Raw genomic sequence first — 15,125 nt, 5'->3', positions numbered from 1 at the left:
AAGTGGTTGTAAAACGTGTGGGACATGAATGGGACATTCTGCCTTAGTATAAATCCCACTGCTTTGGTGGGCTTCTTCTACTTAGGGCAAGCTTGGTTTCTCAATATCTAAGTCCAAATTTCTAAGAGACAGCACTGGATTCAAGACAGTTAACAAAAGTTAAAATTGAGGGGAAAGAAGGGGAAAAAAAAAGAAAAGAAAACTTGAAGTCAAATGACTTATGACATGAAAGCTTTGGATTTTACAAGCCTTCCCAAGTTTCAGATGTCATAAACCATACAGGTGCAACTATCTCATTGCTCGGCACCCATATGAACCTTGTTAAGCGAATACAAATCCGACAAATACTTCCAGGTTTATAATAAACCTTCATAAAGAAACTATCCATATTTTCCCCAGATGCAGGCACAGCTGTGCAGAGACATCTGCTTGGGAAACTAACGTGGACCATTGAATTTATAGTTTAAGATCCTTAGCTTGATGGCAAATTATGACAAAATTAGGAATATCAGTTCCTGTCCCCAACAGAAAATATAATCCCTCTTTGATTGGTATTGATTACAGGAAGGAAACAAAGCACTTATATTTCCCCATGTCATGAGAAACTCCTTCAGTGCAATAAACATCCGGTTGATAGGAATATCTTGGGAAGGTAAGTGATACTGTATTTGTAAGCAAACTGAGAAAAGAGCAAGTGCTGATTAGCCACATAGTTCATACATCCACGTAGCTTCAAACACACCAAAGCAGGCTATGAGTTTGTCAGATTCATAAACCAAAGAGATTGCATATATTAAGGTATGTCAAATGTGATTGCTATTTATTATAATCCTGCACCCTTTACTCAACTATCCAGTCCATACATGTAAGTCCAGCTCAACCAAAGTAAACAAATTCATTAATTTAACAGTTTATGGCTTGATTTTTATAAGGGAGTGAGCCTGCAGGGGAATATCTAACAGATGTTAGAAGTTAAGCACAAATCAACCCAGTGAAATTAGTGATATTGATCACCTGCTTAAAATTAAGCATAAAGTTTAACATTTTCCTGGTTCACAGTTGTTATAGCAAGCCCTGAGTGTGACAGAAACATCTGTAGGATGCACTCTCACTTTGCTTGGTGAAAGCTGTAGCTGAGCTGTACAGCTGACATGTATCATTACCAGCAGTATCACACTGACACCTTGCAACCCCGACCAAAAGCCTGGCTTTCCTTCCCGACTGGCACTGGCTGAAATGAGGAGGAAATGAGTAGGAAATGAGTGAAAAGACTGGTGTGGCCCCACATGACCACGGTGCAGCTACTTGGCCATTATTTTACACTACCCTTTGAAAGGTGAAGGAAAATTCACCCTCCACAACAGGTCCAGCTCATCCACCCCTCAGGTCAGCAAAGGGCCAAAGTTTCTTACCTTCATTGCTGTGAGCTTGGATTATGTTCACTGGTTTCAGCAGGACAACTTCCCTTCTCACAAGCACAGCTAGGACCAGAATTGGACCCTTTAGAGCGATATAAATGATACCTCAAAAGACATGTAAAATTCTGTTTCTGTAGTGACATCAGCCCAAATCATGAGAGAGCTCCTGCCTAAACTGCTCATTCACCCTTTCTCTATAGCATTACAGCACTGACAAAATACATCCTCTCTGTATTTACAGCTTTATAAAGGTCGTTCTTGAAATCACCCCCACTGCTATGTAATTACCTTGTCCTGCTGTCTCCTTATCACATGGCTACTACCACTAGTACAGGTTTCCCCTTGGCGGGATACATCCAGGACCAAAAGAAGGCAGCGTTACCACAGATGACAAGCAGGACTGCATGCAAGGTGGGACACAACATCAGCAAGTTACATATAAACCAGGCACTAGACTGGAATGGACATACCGAGAGCTTGAATTACACATGGGTGACATTATCTGACCTAAATTTAAATGGGCTTAAAATTAGAAGTTCTACCATGCAACCAGAGGACAGGAAAAAAAGAAGAAAATTACTAAGGAAAAAGCAAATGCATGAAAGACATTTCTAGCAAAAGGCAGCTGTTAACTCTAGAGAAACTCCAGTTTAACACCCATATCTTCCTAATCCAGTTCCCATTGAGGGTAATGAAGGTTGCTTTGCCTTTCTTTAAACTTCAAGAGAATGTGTTTGAGTCTTGTACAGTTTGGCTGTATGGACTGGAGAGCAGCAGAAGCTAGATACAAGCAGAAACACAGGTAGCAACTCTGCCGCATGGACTTGCTCTGTAGGAAGCACAGCTCCAAACCCCTCCTTCACCCCCAGCAGGAGGACGTGGTACCTCAGATCTAACACCATCTGCTAGTTACTCTGAGTTTGGTAGGTTACTACAGACACTGAGTCTGAAAGCCAAGGTTGATGTACATTTTGCACCTCACAGAAAGCCCCAGTTTACACAGAAGAGTCTCATCAAGATAAAACAGGCTCAGCTGGAATTCAGGACAACTGGGCATCTTACAACAGGGTGGGTCACAGGAGGTTTAACATACAGCCCAGAAAAGGTGGCAAATACTTTGCCTAAGTTTCTGAGCCTTCACAAGCTAATCAATCCAAACCAACTTTCCAAACATCTAGAACATCACCACAGTTCAACTTCAGACACTTTATGCACATCTACAAACACATCCAGGTTCACATGGTCCTCCTCTTTCATGGTCAGGCCCGAGCTTTCAGAAATCAACTCACCCCACACTGTTCCTCTATGGAACCTCTATGGCCCTTACCTGGACGACGGGATGGCCTCCGGTTGGTGCCTTTACAGCCCCCCTGCTTCCCTCCGTCTCATAGTGTGCCCGGTGGTGAGGCTTTGGCTGCACCTCGATCCGCAGCTCGTAGGAGCCAGACTGGCTGGAGAGTGGCCACTCGAGGGGTGGGAGCGACTGCACGGGCAGGCTGGGCAAAGAGAGACCACACCAGCTGAAATGCTTTAGCACTTGATTTCTCACAGCCCTGACCCTTCCTGCCTCCAGGTGCCACACCAGGGCTGCCCTCATTGAAACATTTAGGGGTCTGCTGTTCACTTCAATGGGAAGATGCTATCCTGCTGACACTTGATTACAAATTCTGTCAAAATTCAGGATTAATACAGGATTATTAATACAGGATTAATTCAGGATTAATTTCTGTGGGCCCATCTCCTTGTAGAAGAGAAAAGAATATTTCTATCTCTTCCATAGAAATATCTGAGCAGTTATATTTTTTCAAAGATCCCCCTCTTTTATCTAGCTTTTGCTATGCATCTTAAACTTTGATCACAGAATTTCTGATACCGCAAAAGAGATGTAACATTCTCTCTTTCCCTATAGCATTACAGCACTGATAAAACATGTCCTCTCTATATTTACAGCTTTTCTTCTGGAAAAAGATCACATTTCACATACGTCATGAAATAGTAACTCCATTTATCCTTACGAGTTATGTAAATTAATAATCCTTATGATTTCCACAAATATTAAAATACACACAAGTGAAATGCTAAATATTCTTAACTGTTACCAAAATATACAAGAGTTTATAACATGAAATTCATACACTGACATATCCAACTAGAGCCTGCACTGGATTTTAAACAACTCTTGTGAGTACAAACTGCTGTCAGGACCCATCTAACAAGCCAAGGACAGTCACAGCCCTTGTTGTTTCACTCACAATTTATGTTCAGCAGGTCTGGAGCAGCCCAGGGTAACATTAGCATGGGGACAACCTTGCTGCCGAGTGGGATGGCAGGGCTGACAGGGTGCCAGTGGTGACTGCAAGTGGAGTCACATATTTGGCAACCTCCATCCTGGCAGATACACACAGCACAGGGTCCAGCCGCCAGTGCCAGTCAATGCAGGGAGCTGATGAGGGTAGCGCCAAGGACTGAGATTTGGGTTAACTGACAAGTAACAAATTAACAACCAACAGTAAGTCACTTGGGGTTGACCAAATGCTCAGTCTGACTTGGAGCAGCATGCTCTATTTTGAATCAGGAAATATTTAAAGTATTTTCATCCTTGACTGAAATTTGTGAGACATTCTCTGACTTTAGAAAAGAGATCAAACCATTTTCTTTAAAAGCAGCAGGATGGAATGAGAGCATCCAGCTTTTGTCAAAGGCTGTTTGCAATCTGCTTTTTAGACAAATAACCTGGAAATTTGCATTTGTTATATGCTGTGCTATCAATGAACAGTTTGATGATATTGCTTCCAAACTCAGATTCTTTCATGTCTCAGAATCAAAATGGATTGGGCTTACAATAACCAGTGCTGTCCCTGAGCACTTAGCTTTGGTCTGCAGCAGGATCTGCCCAAGGAAACACTCCCTAGGGATCATCATACATGACAGAGGACATCACACCATGAGAAAACACACAGCCACAAGAAGCATTACATACCTGCAGATTGGTATTGCAGGCACCAGTTGCTTTGTCCAGGATGGAGGTACCAACAAAATTGATTCTGGGGCTGAGTTTCTCCTGTCTTCCTGTTCGCAAGGCCCGTGGAAGTCAACAGTCTGAAAGACGTGACATGGAATGCTGTTTTTGTGGGAAGGCATTGATGAAGGATCAGGGCTGGTTTTCCAAATTTTTGTGGGAACACCGCAGGAAGGATCCGTAGGAAGGCTGTTCATAGCATCCATGGAAAGCGGAGCGCTGGGCAACTGCGTGTAAGTAACTGAAGAGTTGTCTTCTCTCAAGGGGACGCGAGGAGAGGATTGTGGAGAGGGGGTCCTTGACTGTCGTGGAGAAGTGGAAGGCAGCTGAGTACTGTAGAGCTCAGTGCAAGAATACCTCCGTTTTGCACCTGGTGATGAAGACCTTGAGTTGGGACAGGGTGATGGTGAATGTCGTCCCAAGCAGGTTTCCTCCGTGATGCTTGTTCGTGGTGACATTATTGGAGAGGTTCTAGGAGAATAATGAGTATGGATGTTTTGAAACTGTGGACAAAGGTCATCACTAGGACCATTATTTGGTGAAACACATGGTGATGTGCAAGGAGATACATTTGTCTCTGAAATGAAACTTGCAGAGGAGCCGCTACTAGCTGGGCTCAAACACAGTGGTTCTCTGTAGCCCTCAAAGCCAGGGACAGGCAGGGTAACCCTTGGGCTAGTGGTGGCTGAGTTTGGCTGATGTTCTACCAAAAGAACATCTGTGTCTCTGCTGCGGAAGGGACCCCCTGAATGAATCAGTTCATGATATGGAGTAATTTCAATCCTAGGGCTCGGAGCAGAGGCCCCTGCAGCGTTGGCAGGGTGTGTAGGTGTTGTCCCTATGCTATCTGGCTGTCCATATCTGCCCATGGGATCTGCAGAAAGGCTAGAAAAAGGCAGGGGGCATGGCTTGAGGCCACAGTCCAGGACATCATGAGCGTATGTAACTCCAGAGGGTGGGCTGTTGGTTTTATGTGGAGTCGGTTCTTCTGGAAAAAGAAGGGTCTCTTTAAGACTATAAATATTATTACAGAAGCCGAACAATCATGGATTAAAAAAAATGCATATTTATAAACTGGTTGTGATCTGATATTAGGTAAATATTTGTTTAATTCTCTTTAACTGCTATTAATGCTTGTGAAAAGTACTGGATTAACAGCCAGGGAAGCTCAAGTGCTCAGAGCAGATGCAGCATGGACAGAAGCACTGCAAACACCTCCACATTGCCCAGCCGGGCTCCAACTACTTGAGCCCTGAGCTAGAGGTATCATGCGGAAGGATTAGGCCTCTGTATCCATTCCAATGCTGCCTTTCCTACTCCTTCTGCCAAATATACCACTTAGTGCCAATTGGGGTGTTGTGACTTTGGTCAGCGTTTGCCAACTAGGAGCTGGACTGAGACCATCACGTCACAAAACCACTTCCAAAGAGGTCTATATAAAACCAAAAAGTTGAGGAACAGCTTTTGGTGAAGGGAGCTTTTCTTACACAGCAAAGTCCAGCCAGAAAAGGCTTTATGAAACCAAAGCTGAGCTCAAGCTCTTAATTTAAGAAGTCAGTTCTGTGTGATGATTTGTTTGGCCCTGTATCGTGTCAATGAGTTTTGGTGACAGGTTTCACATGAGAAAGCACCAGATGAGAAAACACATTCACAAATATTTGTTAGAAAAGAGAGGAGGAGATAGAAAGGATCCAGCCCCATGGTTACAGGCAATCACTTTCCAATTTCAGCTGAAGGAAAGTTTTGGCCAGAGAGGGATTATAAATTACACAGTAACAGGTAAGTGTTCAGTGCAACACTTACTCCTGATGCAGAAAATACTCAATTTTCAGAGATTCTCAGTCTTGCAAACTATCCCCGTGTTGTAGAGCACAGGGATGCATCTAGGCAACACAGAATTCCCACCAGCATCTTGTCCCAGCACCCCATTGGGTGCTTAATGCCAGCAGCATCCGAAAGAGCAGGGTAATATCACGTATTATAATTCCCGGGAGAGAGCCCTCAATGTGCATCAGCTCCTGTAGCTTCCCCAGCCTGGGAGCTGAATAATATTTGTCATTATACAAAAGCATCAAAATATTATTAGGATTTTTATACGGTTTTAAAGATTTCAATGTATCCAGCAGGAAATATCTGAAACAGCTCTGCAGTTTAATTCAGCCTATCTGCTCGCCCCTGGGCACACATCAGTAGGTTCATAGACAGAGATTCATTTAAATATTTAAATAACTGTTCCAGCATTTTCTCTAACTCCTACACTACATGAGGCAGTATTTCCCATGAGCAAATAATGTTGTTCATAAAGCCAGGAAGGAGCTGACTGTGCTTTCTGTAAAGGTAGCCAAGGTTTGTAGTAAAACTTTCACATACAGAGAGATTATGATTTAATTTCAGGGGGGTCTCTTCATTTTCAGTTTTAAATGCTTCCTAGTGTTAAAGCAAAATCCTCCACTGATTTTTGACTACTACTTTCTTGGGCTCAATGTTTTGCACAACCTGGAGAAAACTCCACAAAAAGAAAAAAGGTAACAGGAACTGCTGAGCCTTTGTGTTTAGCAGGAATCCCTGACAGCCGACCAAACAAACCAACACACAGAGTGTCTATGTGACGGGATGGGAGATGAATGGGAGAGTCGAGCTTGCAGATTTCTTAAGGTTCCCTCTGGCTTTTAATCCCAGCACACAGCTGTTTTGGGGATGGGAAAACAGCAACGAGTAACTTGAATTCTGAGCCGAATGTATTTTTAGCATTGTTGATCTCGGATATCAGAGCTTTGGCATTCAAAGGAACAGTGCGTCATTCACATCACTCAAACTCTGACGCATCGAGCCTAGATACTGATGCTACAATTCACTTTGAATTAAACTCATCACTCCTTCAGACTCAACAGAGCAACACACCCCTCCACACACATCACTCTCACTGCCTTTAGAAGAAACACTCTGATTTAAGCTGATGCAAGGGAGCAAAATCAGCATCAAGCCAAGCAAGGCTTCATGCCAGGACTTGAGGCAGGGTTTATACAGTGACCAGCAACTGCAGGAAAGTTCTGAACAGCTTCACATCAAGGAACAGGTGACCATTTCACTTCCTCATTCAACATACCTACAGTAAAGCGGCTCTCACTGTACACGTTAAACCGCATTATCTATGCCAGATACACATTCAAGAGGTAAAGAATTAAAACTCCTCACAACACACTGTGAGCAAAACTAGCATGGGTAAGTTAGTATTGAGGGGTACAGGAAAAGCAAACACATATTTGTATGTGCACATGTAATTTTTAAAGTGTTCTGAATAACAACAGATGCCACCACGCCCACTTCCTGCCAATTAAAAATTGGGGTTTAGATAACCTAAATCTCCTTTGCTTTTCCCTGAAATACTGTGTTTAAAGGAGCACTTTCATCCCTGGCATTCACCCTCCTGGAGGATTCATGTTCCAGATATTTATAACAATGTTGACGCACAACAACAAGCTGCAACATGCCCTTGCCTTCACACAGCGCTCCTGGGCAGTGCTCTACGGGCTGTGCAGAGCTGGAGTGCTCGCAGGCAGCGAGTGAGGCAGGCATCCTGTGCCAAGCAGACAACACCCACAGCCTTCTGTAGAGCAAAAATATTTAGTTTCCCCCCACATGGCAAGTTATCAATAGAGCAGGCAGCGGCACAGGAATGTGGGCAAGACTGCAGACAAGAAAACCTCGGCTCGTTTGAAGAGAGCCAGGGGAACCGCGCCAGGTAGAGATGCCCAGAAGCTGAGGCTGCGTCTCGGGCAGGGGAGAGGCTGCCAGCCCTGACTCATCGGCACGGCTTCGTCAGGACCCGGGGCTTGAGGGGTTTGGGGAGATCTCCTGACAGAGTCCCAGCCCTGCAGAGCTCGAGGTACAATGAAATCACTGTCCCGCGCAGTATTGCCCACGCCTGCAACGTCAAGGTCTGTAGCCATGGAAATGCCGGTGATGCTACAATGCAAGGCTCTGACCTCACTGGGGAAGGGAAAAGGGGCGAATGCTGCTCTCCAGAAATAAACAGTTCTTCCATCAAAATTGGGAGAAATTCTGCTTTTTGCTTCAATAGCAGGGGACCAGCTATACCCCATTCCCAGCCAACTTGGCTAAGGCAGGGTGGTGTTTGGAATCTGCTTGAGAAAGGAGCAGACCACAGCCAACATCCCAGCTTCCCCAAGTGAGTACCACAGGAGTTTGGTTTTGTAAACAACGTCAAGCTCCTGCCTTTGAGAGGTGGGACACAGGCACACAGGACAAGAAGAGGTTGCTCCCCTGCAGCCCAGGTGCTTTCCCTCCTCAGACACCAGTGGGAATGTGGAGCAGCCCAGGGCACAGGAATGGCTCCAGGCAGATGGCTCCAGCAATACCCATGCTCCTCCCTGAGCTGCCAAAGTGAGCATGGTTAGGGTGGCAGAAGCTGAGGGCAGCAGACCACACACGGCTGGCCCTCTGCCACACATCTGGAGACGGCAGGGAGCAGCCCAGCCACCCAGTAGCTGGGCTCCCCAAGGAGATGAGAGGCCATTGCATCCCCTTGCAAGAGAATAATTAAATGATGGATCAGCCTAGTAAAGGTCTTTTTTAAGAACTGAATCTGCTTTGAAACCTTGGTACCTCTCGGCATCCACACAGCTTTGCACCTTAGGTGCACCACCTTCAAGATGAACCTTCAAGGGTTCGTCTGTTCCCATATATTGCATCCCAGAACACAGACTGAAATACTCCAGCAAAGGACCATCCTCTCCACTGCTCTTCTGATGGACATTTCAGTGAGCAGCACAGCAGTTCCAGCACAGCTCCTCCAAACACCCCTCTGCACAGGCAGTACATCACTTCCCCGCCTCCCTTCAACCAGGCATTTCCCAGCCAGAGGTTTCACTGCTGAATCATCCTCTGATTCAGTACCAAAAGATCCTTCTTGTTTGACAGGGGCTTAAAAGAAAGTGAGCTTCACACCCAGACAACACTGGCACCTTCTCATGTTCTCAGTCTGCTTTACTGTCAGCAAACTGCCTATTCCCCTGCATCACCCAAGTCCCACGACCATTGAAGCCCCTAGCATCCTTCGCAAGCAGTCAACTCTTATTCCCCGCTTTTTCCATAGCCTTAACCAGTTACTAGCTCACGAGACCATCTCTCCCTACAATAGGGAAGGGAGGCAGGGCTCTGCATGTTACTGTGTTGTAAACTAACAGCAAACCAGCTCCTACAGACAGGCTCATGAAAGCTGCAGGCAGCTCCACCAACCCATCTGCTGGCTGGGCAGCCTCCCCAGGTGGGTACGTGCTTTCAGGGCTGCCCTGAGTGCCCATAAGCAAGGAGAGACAAAACTCGGCTGAGAAAGATCAAGGGATTTAAGTTTCAAAGGACTTCACCTTTGATTCAAAAGTTCCTTTTCACACAGCTCTGAAAGGCAGAAAGGAAAACCCATGCCAGGTCCTGCTGGGCTCCAGAGACTCCCCAAGCTGGACTGGACACACCAGTGTGTGCACACACGTCTTTGCAAGGGCCCACCCTGTGCTGTTTGTTAAACTGAGCAGTAACTTCAAAGCCCTTCAGTCAGCCAAATGTGACCTTGCCAATTAGCATGAAATTAGGGAACAACAGATCACCCGAGCAACTGCATTCCCCAATGGGTTTCTACAAATCATCATCTAGGAAAAGCTCAAGATAGCCAAGGGAGGGCACGGGGAGAAGTTCGGTTTTGACCTCACATCCGTTTGCTGCAGTGCAGCTCCTGGGATCTGAACGGAGTTCCTTATTTGCATGAGAGTCAATGGTTTTTAATGAATTTGCTTATTGTCACTTAAAGGGGCCAGTCCAGAGCTTTTTGCATTTTTCAAGAGCCAAGTCGTCTGTTATTTACACTAGCTGCTTGGAAGCTCAAAGTGAAAGTTGGTTTCCTGAGTGAAATCTGGTATTCTCTGTTACATGCGCATATTTGTCTCTTCACTGCAGGGCTACTGCCGAACACTGCCTCCTGTGTTAGCAAGCCAGTCACCAGGACCAGGCTGCAAGCATTTTTTTCCTTTTAATAGCTTTGCATTGGGAAGGAAAAGAAGGAATGAAGGAAATTATACAGAGCTTGACACCTATAAGACGTGGCAACATCCCTGGGAGCCTGTCTATGTACAAACAAGCATCTAGAGGAATAGTAATATTTATGGCTGCTCCCTGCTTCCCCTCTATTACACATACATAGAGCTTGCAGATTCATATCACCAGATGCAATGTAAAGGCCTGCTGAGCTACAGCAAAGGCTTGAGCCTACAAGAAAATACTCTTTCCCATTTCCATTCTTACCTGTTGTCTTAGGGCAGGAGGGTGTCTAGATTCTTAAAGATGGGTTTTGTATAGATTTTAAGTTTCAAAGCACACCTCAGAGGATCAGTTCTCAGAAGGGTTAACTTCAAACATTAAAAACTATGTGGCAGCTTCACCTATCAGTGGATCATCCCACAGCAAACACAAAAATACATGAAATGAGCTGCTGAAGCAGAGCAGTTGTCTGGCTTTTCAGTATTTTGCCTCTCATAGTGGCCAACAACAGTTATTATGGTATAATACACAAAGCAGTTATCAGAACTTACTCATCTGGAAGTCCTATTTGTAGGAGCTAGTTCAAATGCTCATTAACTTTCTATCAATCTTTTCCACTGATAAACGAGGATATTCAGCACCTATCAAGTTTGACATGAGCTAAAACTTGGGATACCACCAGCAAAACCTCCACACACATCTCTCTAGGGAATGCCTTTAACACTTTTTATTTCAAAGGAGACAGAAAACATCTTCAATGCCCAAGTGAAATCACAGTTTCACCCTAACAACGCAGGACACCTGCTTTCCCCAAGCCTCCCAAAGCCTGTTCACCTGGGCATGCCTCTGATTTCACTCTGCTCAAGGCAGATGTTTCTCATTTGCAAAAGCTGAGAAGATGATAGCTAACTGAAGTCTGGCTAGTAAGGGTAGAAGTAAAAGGCACATGGAAAATGGCACTTTGTACAGCACTCCTCCTTTTGGAAATGGCTAGCTTAGAGAGGAATATCTGATATCAATAATATTGACTGTAGGATTTTTTATTTACTCTTTTTTCCCCTGTTGCTTTTATGGCAGTCCATGTTCCTGTTGTCTCAGGCACACATAAGCACTACTGAATGCCAACTGCTTTCAGTAAGGATATTTCTGGCATTTCCATAGCAACGAGTTGTGATATAGATCCTACTTTTAAAACACAAGCTTAGGTGGACAGTGCCAAATCCCAGCCTTTTAAAAATTTATCAGAAATAAACTTTCATCCCAATCCATTTCCAGAATTTCCTTTTTTTTTTTAAACTAACTAAAAAAAAAAACCTGAAAAATCACTTTTAGCATGTTTATAGAGATTTGTTATTACAGGACTTGTCACGAGCAGTGGATGGAGGAAACCAGAGCCTCTTTCAAACAGGCTTTGAATACAGGAACCAGACTGAAGTGCTGGGATCCACAGACACCCCTATGGTTTTGGTTCCATTTTGAATCCTCCATTGAAAAGGACTTGTTTTCTCAACTGTAGTTCAGACAAGGCCAGAATTGCACATGAACAATGAGCATCATTTACCACCGGCATGTGGATAAAGCCCTTTCTCAAGATTTGAACATTTTCTGTTCTCATGTAAACATGCTTTAATCTTTTGTACATTAAAGGTCACGGATGTATGCTGGATTGCTTACAGACTCTAGCTGGTGCCTTTTCAAAGTGAGGGAGAATGTTCTCCAGATTACAATGCTAGTATATATGGTTGTGATCTCTCTTTTTTTTATGCTAATGATTTCCATCTTTGGAACAAACAAAATTACTACTAATTATGGTTTCCAGTCACTCAAATGTGGAGAAAGCAGGCTCAAGAAGGAAGTTACTTCTACAACAAGCATATACGGCTCTGCATTTATGTGGTTTGAAGATTAAAATTTCTACCCCCCACCTACGTACTGTTATATTCTGTGGCACTTCCCACTTAAGGCTTCACAATAGTAGTCTCTACTATGAAGATGTGGAAAAAAACCCCAAACCAACCCAACCCAGTATCTGAAGCTTTCACTAAGATTTAATGCATTTTCATTAAAAATCACTGACCTCTACCCATCATGGATTTATTTCAGCATGGCTTGATCTACATTAAACCTTGAAAGAAAATTGAGCTCTGTACATTTGATGACATTAACCATCCTCACTCAGCTTTGATGCTGGTACACATCCTGTATATTTAAACAAGTATACAAAGAATAAAACTCAGTAACAACTCTCCATTTCACTAATGATACCATGATTCAGGCCTAATATGTTCCCTCCTGCCCTGTCCCCTAGGAACACAACATCTCTTTCTTCAGATGCCCTAGAGAAATGCCACCTCTTGACTGTGCAGAATCAAAACCAATGTATCTTGGAAACAGTATCCCAGCAATTCCTTCCTCTAGGTTCTGTCTTTTGGCTTTGCCTGCTTTACACAAATCTGTATTTTATCAAACAGAAAGTATCACTTTTTAGTATCATCAACAGAATTATCATTTAGGAAGTCTGGGAACACTTCTCACAGTGGTTTTAGTATCACAGACTTGCATAAACATAGAAAACTAGGAGAACAGTCAGCAAGTCTTTCCTTTTTTTTAAATTTAATTTAAGCTTATAGCGTTGGGTACCAAACTGGAGACTATATCTCCGCAGCTCCTTGCCATCCAAGCGGAATGGTCAGACTCATTGCGGGTAACTAATTCCCCGGGGCTCCTAACCCCGGTGCTCACGCTGCCTTTCTGAGCTTCCAGAACACCCTCTACCATAACGATGACAATCAGAAGGTGACCAGCCGAGCTGCACTCTCATACCCGGGAGCACGGCTCTGTACATCACAGCAAGGCCCCACGGCCGCTTTCACATACTCCATGATCCGATGGAGCCCCTTGCCGCCAGTGCTGGTGCCCGTCCGCAAGCACCTGCAGGCTACCACGGGCCCCGCACCACACCGCACCCGGCAGAGCCGGCAGCCAGGCCGAGGCACAGGCCCGGCTGCGGACGCGGCGGGGCTGGCCCCGGGCAGGGCTGGGCCCCGGCAGCACCCCGGCTCTCCACCGCCCTCCGAAGGGCTGCCGGAGGGCGCAGGCAGCGCCCGGCCCGGCCCCCGGAGCCGCTCGGTCCGGCAGAGGCGGCTCCGCCGCCCCGTCGGGGCGCAGCAGCGGCCGCTCCTGCGGCGGCTCCTCACCAACCTTCGATCGGCTTCAGGTAGTCGTAGTCGAAGAGAATGGAGAAGTCAAACTCCTCCTGCGGGCTGCCCTCCCCGGCCGCACCCGGGCCATGCCCAGGGCCCCCCTCCTGCGGGTCGGGCTCCGGGGCCTGGGCGGCGGCGCTCATGGCAGCCTCAGCCCGCCCGGCAGCGGCGGGGCAGCGCCCGGGGCCGGCCGGCTGCGAAAGGAGCCCGAAGTGCGACCGGCGCCGCGAAGCCCGCCGGTATCCTTCCCAGTGCAAGTGGAGAGGAGTTAGAGGGGAGGCAAAAAGAGGGAACAAAGAGGGAAAACAAGCAAGAAGGTCTCCCGGGGGTCGCCGAGGCGGGCGCAGCTGCCCCCGACGGCGGGGCTGCGGGCGGGGAGCCCCGGCGGCGGAACACGAGGGGACCGGCGCGACGAGCGGTGGCAGCTTCCTGCTCCCGAGCAGCCACCTGCTGCCGGGGCCGCCCCCGGGAGGAGGAGCCCGGCCCGGGCCGCACCGGCTCCGCAGCCCGCGGGACAGGGGCGTCCCCCCCGGGGTGCCTGCAGGGGTCTTGTGGGGAGAGCGGAGGAGAGGGCCTGGAGTGGAAGGGGCAAGTGAAGAGCGGGGCTGTACAGTGATGGGAACCTCCAGATCATCCCCTGTTCAGGGAGTATCTCTGCCCTGTTACCCTAGCTCCAGCCTGACTTGCTGGCTTGCACACAGCCGTCTCCTCCTCAGCAGTCGGGCTCCTTTCTGTTGAGGTTTCCAGGGTCTCCAGAAGCTCCAGGCAGCCCGGGTCCTACCCTTGCCTTCTCCAGACTTCATGTGTCCCACACCATGTGCTCCTGCTTCCATCACAGGCTGCTGCTAAGGCAGCAGCAGGCAGGTTTTTGGGTGTGTCTCATTCTGCAATCACAGGCCAACCTCTCTTAATTGAAGCACCTTGAGAAACTTGATGAAGTCCATCAAGTACAAAGTCTCTGTTCTCCTCCTGCCTTGCTCACAAAACAGCATTTCACAGAACAGACTCTTGCCATGTTCACTGCTGACCACACTGCCAGTGCTGCCAGCTTCTCCAGGTACCCTGAGATACCTGTGCTACACTGACTTTATTCATCAACGTTTACCTCAGGCCCTTCACAGAGTGCTGGTCACTGCCTCACAAAGGCCTTCTACCCCTCCAATGGCTGCTCCAACCAGCAATTACTTCACTCATGGGTGACTGGAGATGCTAAATTTGTGCGTTTAGAGCATCTATAGTCAGAAGACTCTATTCCCTCACTTACCTGCTTGTATTGTCCCCTTTATTAATGTACAGATGGCTGTCAGAGGATCTCTGAGTTTGAAAAATGCTCTTAGTCTGTAGACAGGGAAGAGAGGCAAAGGCAGATGGACCAAGATCATTAAAGTATTTCGGTGTTTACTTCAACTTGTTTTTATTTGCTAAGCTTGTTAG

At 46.5% G+C, this 15,125-nt stretch overlaps 1 protein-coding gene across 4 annotated transcripts in view; it reads right to left on the bottom strand.

Annotated features, from left to right (window-relative positions):
- The window catches only part of NFATC2 (nuclear factor of activated T cells 2), a 90,881-nt gene extending 77,047 nt beyond the window's left edge, over positions 1–13,834 (bottom strand). For 3 of the 4 annotated variants that reach the window (XM_030503387.1, XM_030503386.1, XM_030503385.1), the window contains exons 1-3: positions 13,690–13,834; positions 4,399–5,425; positions 2,746–2,914 (exon numbers count right to left, since the gene is read on the bottom strand). In XM_030503387.1, the coding sequence (XP_030359247.1) occupies positions 2,746–2,914; positions 4,399–5,425; positions 13,690–13,834 (1,341 nt within the window). The remainder of the gene's footprint in view (positions 1–2,745; positions 2,915–4,398; positions 5,426–13,689) is intronic. The other variant, XM_030503388.1, reaches the window with a different exon arrangement.
- Positions 13,835–15,125: the final 1,291 nt, after the last annotated feature.

Source organism: Strigops habroptila, chromosome 13 (assembly GCF_004027225.2).
Source record: "Strigops habroptila isolate Jane chromosome 13, bStrHab1.2.pri, whole genome shotgun sequence".
NCBI lineage: Eukaryota > Metazoa > Chordata > Aves > Psittaciformes > Psittacidae > Strigops > Strigops habroptila.
This window is presented reverse-complemented; position numbering and strand designations above follow the sequence as displayed.